Source organism: Coregonus lavaretus (genome assembly GCF_964263955.1).
Source record: "Coregonus lavaretus genome assembly, chromosome: 25".
NCBI lineage: Eukaryota > Metazoa > Chordata > Actinopteri > Salmoniformes > Salmonidae > Coregonus > Coregonus lavaretus.
This window is the reverse complement of record NC_140012.1, coordinates 409031-426533: the sequence shown is the minus strand read 5'-3', so window position 1 is coordinate 426533 and position 17503 is coordinate 409031. Positions and strand designations below refer to the sequence as shown.

The 17503-nt window shown below is 42.1% G+C and overlaps 1 protein-coding gene across 2 annotated transcripts in view; it reads right to left on the bottom strand.

The window, feature by feature from the left end:
* The window catches only part of dnmbp (dynamin binding protein), a 149525-nt gene that overhangs the window by 8234 nt on the left and 123788 nt on the right, over positions 1-17503 (bottom strand). For both annotated transcript variants that reach the window (XM_084141478.1, XM_084141479.1), the window contains 4 exons: positions 14642-14841; positions 14064-14163; positions 12449-12596; positions 7219-7236 (listed from right to left, as the gene is read on the bottom strand). In XM_084141478.1, the coding sequence (XP_083997604.1) occupies positions 7219-7236; positions 12449-12596; positions 14064-14163; positions 14642-14841 (466 nt within the window). The remainder of the gene's footprint in view (positions 1-7218; positions 7237-12448; positions 12597-14063; positions 14164-14641; positions 14842-17503) is intronic.

The window sequence follows — 17503 nt, the reverse complement described above, 5'->3', positions numbered from 1 at the left end:
GTTCAAGCATAGCCAATATGCAGTGATAATGTATTGGGCCTATAGCCTACTGCACAAAGCTCCTTGCTCCATAACTGTTTTTAATTGGTTAATGTTGCATAGGCTTATGTTTAAGTGATGTTTAAAAAATATCTGAGTGGTAGATCTCAGCTTGCATTTTGACTCAGCAAGTGATCTTGACTCAGAAATGGTTGGTGACCACTGCCCTACATCAATGACACTGAACACACGCTCATATTTGTGCCATAGATCCAGTTACAAGCGCATATGTAGGACCCTATAAAAGCTGTTTTATTTTTTGCCTGATTCCGTTTTTTCCCAAATTCCGTTTTCTCCTTTGTCATTCCAGGTTTCTGTTTTCCTCCGTTTTTTCAGGTTTTCGGTCTCTCAAATTCATTTTTTAAAATAGAAACAAAAACTAAATTGGATGTTCTAAGTCCACAACAATGCTTAAACCATATCAGGAGACCACTTCTGGAGGTATGGATTTTTTGGGGTGTAGTTACCCATTAATTCCAGTGCACACGTAGCAAGAGGCTTTTGTTTAGCTGTGTTTTTGTAGAGCACATGTTATGGTAGAGTTTACAAATACAAATACCCACTGGATTGATCCAAATAATCATGATATCATTCTGCCAGGTAAGCATAGGCTACTTTGTATACTGCAAAAAATATAAACGCAACATGCAACAATTTCAAAGAGTTACAGTTCAAATAAGGAAATCAGTCAATTTATATCAATGTATTAGGCCCTAATCTATGGATTTCACATGACTGGGAATACAGATATGCATCTGTTGGTCACAGATACCTTAAAAAAAGGTAGGGGCGTGGATCATAATACCAGTCAGTATCTGGTGTGACCACTATTTGCATCATGCAGTGATTGTGGCCTGTGGAATGTTGTCTCACTCTTCAATGGCTGTGTGAAGTTACTGGATATTGGCGGGAACTGGAACATGCTGTCTTACACGTCGATCCAGAGCATCCCAAACATGCTCAATTGGTGACATGTCTGGTGAGTATGCAGGCCATGGAAAAACTGGGACATTTTCAGCTTCCAGGAATTGTGTACAGATCCTTGCGACATGGGGCTGTGCATTATCATGCTGAAACATGAGGTGATGGCGGAGGATGAATGGCACGACAATGGGCCTCAGGATCTCGTCACGGTATCTCTGTGCATTCAAATTGCCATCGATAAAATGAATTGTGTTCGTTGTCCATAGATTAAGCCTGCCCATACCATAACCCCACCGCCACCATGGGGCACTACGTTCACAACATTGACATCAGCAAACCGTACGCCCACACAACGCCATACACGTACGTGGTGTGTGTTTGTGAGGCCAGTTAGACGTACTGACAAATTCTCTAAAACAAAGTTGGAGGCGGCTTATAGTAGAGAAATGAACATTCTACTTTCTGGCAAAAGCTCTGGTGGACATTAATGCAGTCTGCTTGCCAATTGCACACTCCCTCAAAACTTGAAACATCTGTGGCATTGTGTTGTGTGACAAAACTGCACATTTTAGAGTGGCCTTTTATTGTCCCCAGCACAAGGTCCACCTATGTAATGATCATGCTGTTTAATCAGCTTCTTGATATGCCACACCTGTCAGGTGGATGGATTATCTTGGCAAAGGACAAATGCTTACTAACAGGGACGTAAACAAATTTGTGCACAAAATGTGAGAAGAATGTACTTTTTGTGCATATGGAAAATTTCTGGGTTCTTTTATTTCAGCTCATGAAACATGGGACCATCAGTTTACATGTTGCATTTAGATTTTTGTTCATTGTAGTTCACATTTACTTGAGAAGGTTTTTGGGAAAGCCTTTCCATCTACCAGAATACTTTATTAACTTCGCTAAAGGCTACACAAAGTGGTACAGTGAGGGAAAAAAGTATTTGATCCCCTGCTGATTTTGTACGTTTGCCCACTGACAAAGAAATGATCAGTCTATAATTTTAATGGTAGGTTTATTTGAACAGTGAGAGACAGAATAACAACAAAAAAATCCAGAAAAACGCATGTAAAAAATGTTATAAATTGATTTGCATTTTAATGAGGGAAATAAGTATTTGACCCCCTCTCAATCAGAATGATTTCTGGCTCCCAGGTGTCTTTTATACAGGTAACGAGCTGAGATTAGGAGCACACTCTTAAAGGGAGTGCTCCTAATCTCAGCTTGTTACCTGTATAAAATACACCTGTCCACAGAAGCAATCAATCAATCCGATTCCAAACTCTCCACCATGGCCAAGACCAAAGAGCTCTCCAAGGACGTCAGGGACAAGATTGTAGACCTATACAAGGCTGGAATGGGCTACAAGACCATCGCCAAGCAGCTTGGTGAGAAGGTGACAACAGTTGGTGCGATTATTCTCAAATTGAAGAAACACAAAATAACTGTCAATCTCCCTCGGTCTGGGGCTCCATGCAAGATCTCACCTCGTGGAGTTGCAATGATCATGAGAACGGTGAGGAATCAGCCCAGAACTACATGGGAGGATCTTGTCAATGATCTCAAGGCAGCTGGGACCATAGTCACCAAGAAAACAACTGGTAACACACTACGCCGTGAAGGACTGAAATCCTGCAGCGCCCGCAAGGTCCCCCTGCTCAAGAAAGCACATATACAGGCCCGTCTGAAGTTTGCCAATGAACATCTGAATGATTCAGAGGAGAACTGGGTGAAAGTGTTGTGGTCACATTAGACCAAAATCGAGCTCTTTGGCATCAACTCAACTCACTGTGTTTGGAGGAGGAGGAATGCTGCCTATGACCCCAAGAACACCATCCCCACCGTCAAACATGGAGGTGGAAACATTATGCTTTGGGGGCGTTTTTCTGCTAAGGGGACAGGACAACTTCACCGCATCAAAGGGACGATGGACGGGGCCATATACCGTCAAATCTTGGGTGAGAACCTCCTTCCCTAAGCCAGGGCATTGAAAATGGGTCGTGGATGGGTATTCCAGCATGACAATGACCCAAAACACACGGCCAAGGTAACAAAGGAGTGGCTCAAGAAGAAGCACATTAACGTCATGGAGTGGCCTAGCCAGTCTCCAGACCTTAATCCCATAGAAAATCTGTGGAGGGAGCTGAATGTTCGAGTTGCCAAACGTCAGGCTCGGAACCTTAATGACTTGGAGAAGATCTGCAAAGAGGAGTGGGACAAAATCCCTCCTGAAATCTGTACAAACCTGGTGGCCAACTACAAGAAACATCTGACCTCTGTGATTGCCAACAAGGGTTTTGCCACCAAGTACTAAGTCATGTTTTGCAGAGGGGTCAAATACTTATTTCCCTCATTAAAATGCAAATCAATTTATAACATTTTTGACATGCGTTTTTCTGGATTGTTTTGTTGTTATTCTGTCTCTCACTGTTCAAATAAACCTACCATTAAAATTATAGACTGATCATGTCTTTGTTAGTGGGAAAACGTACAAAATCAGCAGGGGATCAAATACTTTTTTCCCTCACTGTAGATGCACGCACCGCACATACACAGACAGAGGGAACTCTCGTTGCCTCTTCAGAAATCTGCAGGAAATACGAATCACTGATGCATTCTGTTCATGACTTTATGATAAACTAAGGCAAACTGATTCATTTTCAATACATTTAGTTGATTCCCTACTAAGTTCAATACATTTTTGAAAATCGCAGATTTTATAGGGCCCTACATACATTACATGACCAAAAGTATGTGGACACCTGCACGTCGAACATCTCATTCCAAAATCATGAGTTTTAATATGGAGTTGGTCCCCCCTTTGCTGCTACAACAGCCTCCACACTTCTGGGAAGGCTTTCCACTAGATGTTGGAAAATTGCTGCGGTCGGGCACTGCTGTTGGGCGATTAGGCCTGGCTCACAGTTGGCGTTCCAATTCATCCCAAAGGTGTTCGACGGGGTTGAAGTCAGGGCTCTGTGCAGGCCAGTCAAGTTCTTCCACACCGATCTCGACAAACCATTTCTGTATGGACCTCGCTTTGTGCAAAGGGGCATTGTCATGCCGAAACAGGAAAGGGCCTCCCCCAAACTGTTGCCACAAAGTTGGAAGCACAGAATCGTCTAGAATGCCATTGTATGCTGTAGCGTTAAGATTTCCCTTCACTGGAACTAAGGGGCCTAGCCCCAACCATGAAAAACAGCCCCAGACCATTATTCCTCCTCCACCAAACTTTACAGTTGGCACTATGCATTGGGGCAGGTAGCGTTCTCCTGGCATCCACCAAACCCAGATTCATCCATCGGCATGCCAGATGGTGAAGAGAGAACGCATTTCCACTGCTCCAGAGTCCAATGGCGGCAAGCTTTACACCACTCCAGCCGACGCTTGGCATTGCGCATGGTGATCTTAGGCTTGTGTGTGGCTGCTCGGCCTTGAAAACCCATTTCATGAAGCTCCAACGAACAGTTATTGTGCTGACCTTGCTTCTAAAGGCCGTTTGGAACTCGGTAGTGATCGGTAGTGGTAGTGTTGCAACCAAGGACAGACGATTTTTACACACTATGTGCTTCAGCACTCGGCGGTCCCGTTCTGTGAGCTTGTGTGGCTTACAATTTCACGGCTAAGCCGTTGTTGCTCCTAGACGTTTCCACTCCACAATAACAGCACTTACAGTTGACTGGGGCAGCTCTAGCAGGGCAGAAATGTTACGAACTGACTTGTTGAAAAGGTGGCATCCTATGACGGTGGCACGTTGAAAGTCAATGAGCTCTTCAGTAAGGCCATTATACTGCCACGGTTTGTCTATGGAGATTGCATGGCTGTGTGCTCGATTTTATACACCGGTCAGCAACGGGTGGCTGAAATAGCCAAATCCACTAATTTGAAGGGGTGTCCACATACTTTTGTATATATACTGCTGGCCATTCAATATAACGTGCTGGCTATTCAATATACAATCATTATCATCAAAAGTGCACATATTTTGATGATGACACTTATGTGGAAATGGAGGGACTCAACATGTGTCCAGTAACTATATAACATCCACGTTTATTGGCTTAGTTTTAATGCATTCTAGGAGAAAAAGCTACTTAAGCAACCTTACACAGGATTCAATTATTGATATTTAAGCTATAGGTAAAAAGCTCCCGAGTGGCGCAGTGGTCTAAGGCACTGCATCGCAGTGCTAGCTGTGCCACTAGAGATCCTGGTTCGAATCCAGGCTCTGTCGTAGCCGGCTGCGACCGGGAGACCCATGGGGCGGCGCATAATTGGTCCAGGGTAGGGGAGGGAATGGCCAGCAGGGATGTAGCTCAGTTGGTAGAGCATGGGGTTTGCAACGCCAGGGTTGTGGGTTCGATTCCCACGGGGTTCCAGTATGAAAAATAAAAAAAATATGTATGCACTCAATAACTGTAAGTCGCTCTGGATAAGAGCGTCTGCTAAATGACTAAAATGTAATGTAAATGTAAAATACAATTAAGCTAATTACAGCAAAGCAAATGAAGATCTGGATATTGTGAATGTAAAATTATTAGCTTTTAAAGCAATTTTCTGATGAATATCTTAAAGTAGATTATTTCAGTTAATAAAATATTGTCAATCCGTAAATGGTGCAGGGATTACTGCTTTGCTCCACTAGATAGCATTACGTCTGTTCAGTCACCAACAACAACTTATTTGTGGGCCCTTAGGAAAACTTGGACCTACAAAACATTTCACTTCACCAAAGACAGTTACGACAGTAAACACAGATGTGCACACACACACACACAGCATAAAACACAGCAGCACATTGAGCAAGCCCCAGACTTGGGCCAAAATAGTATTTGCTTTCTCTCAAATACTTAAGGTGTGCTTGATTTAACTCCCCCGGTACAATGGAACTAATGGAATAGCCTCATATTTGCAAACCCTGCCCCCCTGGACCCTAGGCAAGCTACAGTGCCTTCAGAAAGTATTAATACCCCTTGACTTATTCCACATTTTGTTGTGTTACAGCCTGAATAAAATATGGATTAAATATTATTTTTTTCTCACCCATCTACACACAATACCCCATAATGACAAAGTGAAAACATGTTTTTAGAAAATGAAATACAGAAATCTCTCATTTACATACACTACCGTTCAAAAGTTTGGGGTCACTTAGAAATGTCCTTGTTTTTGAAAGAAAAGCAATTTTTTTGTCCTTTAAAATAACATGAAATTGATCAGAGATACAGCGTAGACATTGTTAATGTTGTAAATGGCTATTGTAGCTGTAAACGGCTGATTTTTAATGGAATATCTACATAGGCGTACAGAGGCCCATTATCAGCAACCATCAGTCCTGTGTTCCAATGGCACGTTGTGTTTGCTAATCTAAGTTTATCATTTTAAAAGGCTAATTGATCATTAGAAAACCCTTTTGCAATTATGTTAGCACAGCTGAAAACTGTGCTGATTAAAGAAGCAATAAAACTGGCCTTCTTGAGACTAGTTGAGTATCTGGAGCATCAGCAATTGTGGGTTCGATTACAGGCTCAAAATGGCCAGAAACTCGTCAGTCTATTCTTGTTCTGAGAAATGTCTATTCCATGCGAGAAATTGCCAAGAAACTGAAGATCTCGTACAACGCTGTGTACTACTCCCTTTACAGAACAGCGCAAACTGTCTCTAACCGGAATAGAAAGAAGAGTGGGAGGCCCTGGTGCACAACTGAGAAAGAGGACAAATACATTAGAGTGTCTAGTTTGAGAAACAGGCGCCTGTGCTAACATAATTGCAAAAGGGCTTTCTAATGATCAATTAGCCTTTTAAAAGGATAAACTTGGATTAGCAAACACAACGTGCCATTGGAACAAAGGACTGATGGTTGCTGATAATGGGCCTCTGTACGCCTATGTAGATATTCCATTAAAAATCAGCCGTTTCCAGCTACAATAGCCATTTACAACATTAACAATGTCTACACTGTATCTCTGATCAATTTGATGTTATTTTAATGGACAAAAAAATTGCTTTTCTTTCGAAAACAAGGACATTTCTAAGTGACCCCAAACTTTTGAACGGTAGTGTATATTTATTCCATTTTGAATTCAGGCTATAACAACAAAATGTGGAATAAGTCACACACCAGCTTTAATACTTTTAAAGGAGAAAACCCACGTAGACAAAGCTTATTATGGGGTTAGTGAGCCACAGGCATGCAGTCCGGCGGTTTCTCATGCAGATATCATGGCAACACTCTTTAGGGAGACTTACCAGTCGCGATACACCGCCCTGGGATGGGGAAGAGGGTGGGAGAAGCAGAGGGATGGGGAGAGTGAGAGAGAGAGACAAGAACACATACAGTAGACGTTATAAAGCATGGCTAAAGAGAATATGGCCAGGGTCTTTGACATTATACTTGTCTGTCCAGTAAACAGGTGTTTCCCTAACAGAGAGTCACAGCTATTGTCTAGCAGTTCTGAGTTTATTAACACTACGCTGTGATAGTAAAATTGGTATTGTTCATCTGAAGGTCCACAGCTACATTCCAGGCTTTGGGAGGATCACACAAAAAAGCTTAGGAAGCACAGCAGTAAACTGTACAAGGTGGTCATACAACCTGCAGTTTGTCGAATCCACTGAAATCTTGAACAAAATACACTACATTAAATGTAAGTCAATATACATTTCTATCCTACACTCAATTATGAGAGGATACACTTTTCTAATCCCCTTGTAACATATACTGTAGTGCCAAGTTTGGGTGTAGGGTAAAGTTGCCCCTAGATGCTGATCTTGGGTCAGTTTTCCATTTCCCTCACTAATGGTTAAGGTTTGGATTGGGGGAAGGAAAGCTGATCCTAGATCTGTACCTAGGGGAAACTTCAGCCTGGAGTGCTAATTTTAAGAGAGTTAAAGGTCGTAGTTCAACTGTAGAAATCCATGAATCCAAGTTAGAGTTAATAAACTTTCCAATGCTATAGCAGCGGCTGTTGTCGTAGCACAAGTTGCAGTACCTTTATTTTGAGAGTCCTCTAAAACCCTGCCTGGGGCCCTATAAAGCTCTTTAGACAAGCAATATATGACATGTCACTCCTCTGTGTATCCCGGACACGCACGTGTGCCTGTGCACGCACGCACACATCAGTCATCAATCAAAAAGTGGGTGCTCTTGAAATCTTCTCCTGCATTCATCCCAGTCATCAGCAACAGATCATTTGGGCAGGTGCATGTCTGACATCAATGTGTGCATAATTACAATAATAATTTAATATGGTCAATTTCAATTTCAAAACATAATGTTGACACGTAGGCTATGGTGTAATGGAATGTTTTACCTTGTGTTGTAGGTTTTGTGGGTTTGACACTCTTATGTAGTTGTCATAACCAGATCTAAATATATGTGTCATGACAGTGTTATGTCCATATTATAACAGGTTATGACAAGTTATGTAAACTTATGACATGGTTATGACCATGTCATAATGTGTTATGACGCTGGGTGTCAAGTAAAGTGTTACCGAATGAATCATCACCTTTGAAGCTCTGTCCATTTAGTTGTGTTTTGCTTTGAAACAACATCCACAATGACCATGTTTTCCACTCAGTTGCAACCTATTGTTGAACTTCTTTCTTCAAATTGATCATCACAGTAGCTAGGCTTCCATCTAATTTGCGACAGATTTTCATGCTAATATTTAAAAAATCTGCATAAAACAATATGCATTTTCCCTCCAGAGATGTTTCCATCAAACATACTTTTTGTGGATAAAAGGCTGTGCATGATGACGTAGTGCACATAAAAATGACTTTTACCGTTAAATTCCAATTTTTTCCCCAACTTTACTGGTGGTTTTGTCACAAAAACTGTTGCGTTATATAGCGAATGTGCCCACTCCAGCCTTGGCATGTGCGCTCTAGCCAACAGCTGGCAGATACAGAGTGGGTAGGCTACCTACATTATGAGATTATTATGGATAAGAGCGATATTATTTGCATTTGTCAAACGGCAGCCAAGCATCGATCATCATGTCACCAGAATAAGACCCTTGATATTTCTTGGAAAGGAGCATCAAGCTCACATATACCAACCTGTGAAGTTCACCATAACTTATTTCATATGTAGCCTAATAAACTGCATGCTTTCCCGAGTCATTGTGGTAGGACCACACAACATATCATGACTCCAAGTTTACTTCGATATGATGGTTATTATATCAATATTAAGGCGTTTCCATCACCATTTCTCGCATAATTAATTTTACAGACACAAAAAGATCCTACCATGTTGAACGAACAAATTGTCTGTCGGCATTTATAAAATTGTCCCGGCATTTCCTGTTTCCATTAACCCGGTCGTGACTTTTTTCATGCATCAGGTAATTCATCCGCATGAAATGGTGGGATAGAAACGTGGTTAGTGAGGTCAGAAAATGTAGCCTAATGGTGAGATTTAAAAGCATGATACTGTTTTGATGATAATTGTTTGATGTGATTGTCGATTGCATTTGCATTGATGTCAGAGTGGTTAGAGGGACAATAGAGCCCTGAGTACCAGGTCGTTAGCGACCTGATGGTCGGGTACTATCAACGCATGTCCAGAGTGCATAAAAGGGGATTAACATGACTCAACGGTCACGTGGAATTTGACTGCGGATATGACTCATGACTGTCAGTGTGGCGGTAATATGGTCACAGCAACAGCCCTAGGTAAGGCCCTGCATTTCAGGGTGTGTACTTGTACATCAAGCTTTCTTACTACATGTATTCTAGGCAATTGTGAAGAAAGTTGAGCCAAGTTGAAAACAGAACGCGTTGCTCAGGCCCTTTTTGTTTAAATCGACGCATAGTATCTCTCTTCAAACAAAGCCCACACCAGCACACTAGTGGATAAACAAAATGGTGTTAGCCCTAGTCTCTGCTGAAATACTGGGTGAAACCAGACTGGAGAGGTGAAACTAGGCATGGCACATTCTTCAACTAACTCCACATGATTCAAATGTACTGGGACAGAAAGGACATCCCACGCATTGGACTACTCATACATGGTGTGCGTGCGTGCGTGTGTATGTGTGATATAAAGCCAAATTATCTCAATGCCTATGCTCAAGATGAGTTCCAAGTATGGAAGCATGACAAAGTAGCTCCACTCGACTCAGATTAATTTAAAACAAGTCATGTATAACATTGTTAGTTGCTAGGCAGATTTCTTCTAGCATGACCAAATCAATAGAGGCGAGAATCTAGCTACATTGAAGTAATGCAAAGATTTTCCTCCTATTGCCCAATGGTCATAATTGCTTGCAATATGCAATAGCCTATGAAACTACTAAGTACTTCATACACAGGCTCACACACATATTTTATATAAATATTAGTTCAATAGTGAATGAATGGTCTCCAGAAGGAATTAGCTATTGCTCCTGTCAGTTCGGCTAGAGTCTTCTATTTGCAATTATTGTAACAGGCTCTCAGATTTTTTTTTGTAAATGCCCACTGATATTTGTGTAGGTTTTTATTGCAGAGTGAAAAGTAAAGGGGGCGACTTGTCAGAACATTGGAAGCAGTGGTGAAAGAGGGAGGGTAGAGCAAGAACTATATAAACTATACTCAAGGGGGAGAGAGAGACAACATACCTAGACTGTTTTACTGTTAAACTCAATACTACTGTTTTTAATTTTGTAAAGCAGCTGTGTGTTTCTTAACCAGGCAAAGGCTAGCTAAATAGTAGGCTGGTGACTGGTTACGGGGAAGCAAGAGTCGCTTGCACGATGTGTATGATCGGAGGAGGAGGCGGAGCCAGAGCAGAGCGGAGCCTGCCTGTCTGCCCACATTTATCGCTTGCTACCCCCGCAGCTCACCAGGTGCGTCCTTCCCACTGCTGAACAGAACATAACCCTTGCAGCACTGCTAATATTCTGTTCATAGCCTATCCAGTCTAAGTGCAAAATACAAGTCACGAGAAGGCGAGTCAGAGTCACCAATGGTCGAGTCCAAGTCACGAATATTGGGAATCGAGTCGGACTACAGCACTGATTTGCTTGTAACTCTCTATCTAGCATTATGCAAATAGGGGACCACAACAAAAGAAAAACTAGAAGTTCGTTCAGAAGATATTTAGTGGCTTTAAAAAATCTCTTCTGAAGGCACTATAGGTCTGACTACCAATCCATATCGCTCCGGCCAAACACCACGCCCACTAGCGTTTCTTCTCCACGATGAGTCTGGATTTGCTTTCCTCCCCGGCATCTTACAACACATTTTGACCATTCTGATCCGGCCTTCATGAATCATGAATCGTGCCATTGGCTTTGATACTCTGATTGGTTCGAGACGATCTAATCGCTGATTCATTTGTTTTGGACAACGGACCTCATTTTGACGTCAGGACAAAAAACGTATAGGATTGCAGTTTCAGACAATGTATGGAGCGATCAATAGAGCAGTGAAATTAAATTCAAGATGAGTCGTCAGGCAACTACAGGTTGTCTATGGGGGAGAATGATCAGGCTATACTACTCCGTAATTCGAAAAACCCAGCACAAAGTATTCCATCTTTCAACCTCTGAATGAGATTTCTATGATAACAACACAGTTTCGATTACAATCAGTTTTCAAGAACATGGTGCATGCATAAGGTCAATGTTGATTTTCTTTCTAGATGTTAGATGTCACTAGTAGACAGGCCCACACACAAAAGCCACTCATTGCAGAAGGGTGAGTAAGGTTTCTCTATCAATTCACATGCAAGTCATAATAGTACCATGTCTCAATAAACAATGCTTTGTTTTAGTATGTCACAGTTTTATTTTGAATATAACTCCCTTTACTTGTGCCCTTTCATTCATGGTTGCTGGTAAACTAAAAAACAGGTTTCAATCTAAAGCAATGGAAAGGATGGGAGGAGGTTATGTAAGAGAATTGAGACGCAACCATGAGGTATATCTCAATAGTCTGTCCCTCTCCTCGTCTCCTTTTCGTCATCTATATTTATGTGAAATTACTGTAGGTAAAACATATCCTGGTTGGCATCCAGCATTTTGAAAGAGAGGAAACGGAAAAAAGAAGGGACTATACATTGTTGAGAGCAGGGTTGGAGTCAATGTCGTTCATTCCAGTGAAATCAGGAAGTACATTTAAATTACATATTTATTAATTTTTTACTCCTAATTGAACATTTTACTTTTAAAACCTTAATTGGAATGACTATTTATCTCCCAAATGCATTGCATTAAAATGGAATTTACCTCATAGCACTCATTGGCCTTGTCCCCAAAAACACTAGCCTCTACCCCCTAGACACCTGTGTAGATCTGAAAGAATTGGATTGGTTCAAGCAATGTTGTAGTAGCTCTACCGTTCCCTCAGGTGGAATTTTTGGCCATATTGCTTACACTTATCTAATTCTTTCAGATCTGCCCAAGGTGGTATGGGCTTCTGGACGGGACTGTGGTCTCTCTCTCTCAGGCTTTAAGTCTGCTCTGTTTTGTTTGTGTGTAGTCACCTGAGTTTCTCCAGGCACTCCAGCACGTGTCTCTGGATGCTCTCGTCCTTCTCATACATTTCCAGGAGAGAGATGGCGTCATCGTGGTTCTGACAGTAGATCTTGTACACCTCCTCGAGCTCTGCCTTAAAGTCCAGGAACACCTTTCCTGGGAAACGCAACGGAGCAATACCACTCTGTCATTCTATTGTTCCTCATTTCTCAATTCTTTAAAGGTATAGTTCATATTTCTTCAACCAAATCTCTATTTTTGATGTAAATGGCATGTTATAGAAGAGTCCAGACACGTTTTGGGCGATTTCACTTGGTTTTGAGAAACTTACCCAAACCAGCGATAGACTTCCCCATGCTCATTCTGCAGTACCAGGGCACGGATAAAACATACAAAAGCTCCAAAAACACCCAAATACGTCATTTTAGAAATGGCAACGCTCTCAGTATAGTGATGCAGGTCTTTATATTTTTTTGCACATTAAATTGTGTAATTCTAAACTTTTCCCGCAATGTTATATTCCATTGTGTTGGATTCGAGCGATACTTTACCGTGTCTCCTGAGTGGCGCAATGGTCTAAGGCACTGCATCGCAGTGCTAACTGTGCCACTAGAGATCCTGGTTCGAATCCAGGCTCTGTCGCAGCCGGCCGTGACCGGGAGACTCAGGGGCGGCGCACAATTGGCCCAGCGTCGTCCAGGGTAGGGGAGGGAATGGCCGGCAGGGATGTAGCTCAGTTGATAGAGCATGGCGTTTGCAACGCAAGGGTTGTGGGTTCGATTCCCACGGGGGGCCAGTAAAAATAAAAATTAAAAAAATTAAAAATCTGTAAGTCGCTCTGGATAAGAGCGTCTGCTAAATGACTAAAATGTAAATGTGTGCATGTGCTGGCTACACAGAGAAGTATCACTCGAGTCCAACACAATGGAATATACTGCACTGCAGTATATTCCATTGTGAAATCGGCTAAAACATGTCTGGACCCTTCTATAACATGCCATTTACATCAAAAATAGATATTTGGTTGAAAAAATATGAACTTACCTTTAAAGAAAGTCATGTAAAAACCTTAAGAAGGAAACTCTTGTTTGGGACTTTTATTAACATAGCTGGATTATTTCTTTAAGTCTACCATGTCCCACCAAACGGCACCCCCCAAAGTCAAGTGTGTGATGGCCATAGTGGGAGGAAGCCTGGCTGACGCGACCCACGTGGTACACAGCGAGGGAGAGCTGTGACCCACTGTGACCCACATTTGTTGATGCAATTTTCGCCTAGAAATTGAGAGATTTTTGATTGGTTCTCTCAAATGTTATTTTTCCCTGGGGGGGTTGAGACCTCATTGTTTGGATTTGAAAATACAACAGTTGTAATGGAAGGGGGCAGCGCTCGGGGGGCTGTGTGTGGCTGTACATGCGGGTGTTTGAGTAAGAAAGACACAGAAGAGAACCAACCAGTAAAAGCACATACCCCTTTATTATCTACGCATCGTGCCTAAACAGCCTCTCCAGGAGGACTTTGAGTTGGGTATCAGCCAGACTAAGTGGGAGGCGAATCTTTCAAGTTATTCTAATAATTGAGTCATGATGTTTGCTAATAAAAACAGTCTAGGGTTGGCATTACCAATGGAGTCAGTGTCCTGGAGGGTCTTGAAGAGACGACGTGAGAGGTCGATCACAGAGTTGATGTTGCCAAAGAGACCGTCAAAGTCAATGTTCTGCACCTTTAGGATGAGCAGAGGTACAGAAATATTTACCGAACTTTTATAACATGGACAATGCACATGAATCAACAACTCTGCAAATGTGCCAGAATTATTCGTTTTTTTATATGTTGTCTCTGGGCACGTGGGTAAACACTTTCTAATGACTTATGGTTAACTAATAGTGCGTGCGTACGTGTATATAAATTCTAAGTTAGATGTGCAATACATAAACTCTGTGAAGCTTATAATGTCTATAATAGTGTCATATGTCTTAGTTTGGGTGTAATATGTTACGAAGCTGACCAGTAAAATCCATAAAGAATGATAGAGAACGCAATGTTGTATCAGTCCCATTATGGCGACTGTGAGCACACGGGCAGTGCCATTGAGGCCATCTCCATTTTGAAGTAGTCAGTGGTTTTCTTCTACTAGTTCTATGAGTTGGTAAACAACATGATAGGGTGCATACTCTGTGTGTGTGTGTGTGTGTGTGTACCTGATTGCGTTGGAGTGGTTGGATAATCTCCTTGACACACATCTGCAGGTCCTTGATGTAGTCCTTCTCTGTCTGCAGCAGCTCTTCTATGACCTTTGACCTTTTCTCCAGCATCCTCTGCTCGGGGTCCTCGATGGCCGCCACTGCAGAGACCGGGGCTGACTCCAGGGACTTGGGCTGGGTCGACAGGAGGGTCATCTCTGAGAGAAAGAAAGTGAGAAAACAGAGGAGGGGGGGAGAGAGAGATTTCATGGTTAGTGAATGGAATTTAATGTGAAAGTCCGCATGTCAACAAGCAAACTTGACGGGAACGTTAAGCACCTGAGGAGCAGTGGAGAAAAATTCAATGTATTCCACTCTTCTGATTAGACAGTTAGACTAACTGGTTAAAGACAACTTTCAAACAAGACCCATCACCCTCTACTAAAATAACCCAATTTAGACAGAGTAACACCATGTAAGAAAATATTTCTGGCTAGACTTTGATCTAGATCTCTGGTGTCAGTGGCTGGTCTCTGTGGTGCATGGGAACGGACGGAGAGGCCGTTTCACGCACTGCTGAGCCTTCTGAATGGGCTACGTACTGGAGTGGACTCAGCTCTTTGTCAATGGCACAATGGACTGTGACAGCAGCTAGTGAGATATAGGCCTCAGTGGGACAGCGGAGAGAGGAGGGATGGGAAGGAGGACGGGGAGAGGAGAAAAGAGGACTGAGGGAGAAAGAAGGAGTCAGGAATGAACTGGTGGGAAAGGAAGGGATGTAGATATTGAAACTAGCAAGACTACATGAAGAGCGAGTGGGAGCATAGATAGAGAGATGAGTGAAGAACAAAGGGAAGAGGAGGAACATGGATAAAGGGAAGAGAAGGGAGGGAGATGGAGGAAGAAAGGCATAAGGGATTAATAATAAATGGAGGAATATGGATAGACAAGGGTATACAATCAAACAAAAAGGAGAGAGTGGAGCATGGATGGGACAGAGGGAAACTGGGAATTTAGGAGTGGGGGGAGCATGGACCGAGGATAAAGGCAAGGGGACCAGGGTTGATACACAGTGAGGGAAAAAAGTATTTGATCCCCTGCTGATTTTGTACGTTTGCCCACTGACAAAGACATGATCAGTCTATAATTTTAATGGTAGGTTTATTTGAACAGTGAGAGACAGAATAACAACAAAAAATCCAGAAAAAACGCATGTTAAAAAATGTTATGTTATAAATTGATTTGCATTTTAATGAGGGATATAAGTATTTGACCCCTCTGCAAAACATGACTTAGTACTTGGTGGCAAAAACCTTGTTGGCAATCACAGAGGTCAGACGTTTCTTGTAGTTGGCCACCAGGTTTTCACACATCTCAAGAGGGATTTTGTTCCATTCCTCTTTGCAGATCTTCTCCAAGTCATTAAGGTTTTGAGGCTGACGTTTGGCAACTCGAACCTTCAGCTCCCTCCACAGATTTTCTATGGGATTAAGGTCTGGAGACTGGCTAGGCCACTCCAGGACCTTAATGTGCCTCTTCTTGAGCCACTCCTTTGTTGCCTTGGCCGTGTGTTTTGGGTCATTGTCATGCTGGAATACCCATCCAGGACCCATTTTCAATGCCCTGGCTGAGGGAAAGAGGTTCTCACCCCTAGATTTGACGGTACATCGTCCCTTTGACACCCCCAAAGCATAATGTTTCCACCTCCATGTTTGACAGTGGGGATGGTGTTCTTGGGGTCATAGGCAGCATTCCTCCTCCTCCAAACATGGCGAGTTGAGTTGATGCCAAACAGCTCGATTTTGGTCTCATCTAACCACAACACTTTCACCCAGTTCTCCTCTGAATCAATCAGATGTTCATTGGCAAACTTCAGACGGGCCTGTATATGTGCTTTCTTGAGCAGGATTTCAGTCCCAACTGCCTTGAGATCATTGACAAAATCCTCCCGTGTAGTTCTGGGCTGATTCCTCACCGTTCTCATGATCATTGCAACTCCACGAGGTGAGATCTTGCATGGAGCCCCAGGCCAAGGGAGATTGACAGTTCTTTTGTGTTTCTTCCATTTGCGAATAATCACACCAACTGTTGTCACCTTCTCAGCAAACTGCATGGCGATGGTTTTGTAGCCCATTCCAGCCTTGTGTAGGTCTACAATCTTGTCCCTGACATCCTTGGAGAGCTCTTTGGTCTTGGCCATGGTGGAGAGTTTGGAATCGGATTGATTGATTGCTTCTGTGGACAGGTTTATTTTATACAGGTAACAAACTGAGATTAGGAGCACTCCCTTTAAGAGTGTGCTCCTAATCTCAGCTTGTTACCTGTATAAAAGACACCTGGGAGCCAGAAATCTTTCTGATTGAGAGGGGGTCAAATACTTATTTCCCTCATTTAATGCAAATCAATTCATAACATTTTTGACATGCGTTTTTCTGGATTTTTTTGTTGTTATTCTGTCTCTCACTGTTCAAATAAACCTACCATTAAAATTATAGACTGATCATTTCTTTGTCAGTGGGAAAACGTACAAAATCAGCAGGAGATCAAATACATTTTTCTCCTCACTGTATGTATATATATATGTATATATATATATATATATATATATATATATATATATATATATATATATATATATATATACACACACACATACATATACACAGTTGAAGTCGGAAGTTTACATACACCTTAGCCAAATACATTTAAACTCAGTTTTTCACAATCCCTGACATTTAATCCTAGTAAAAATTCCCTGTTTTAGGTCAGTTAGGATCACCACTTTATTTTAAGAATGTGAAATGTCAGAATAATAGTTGAGAGAGGGATTTATTTCAGCTTTTATTTATTTCATCACATTCCCAGTGGGTCAGAAGTTTA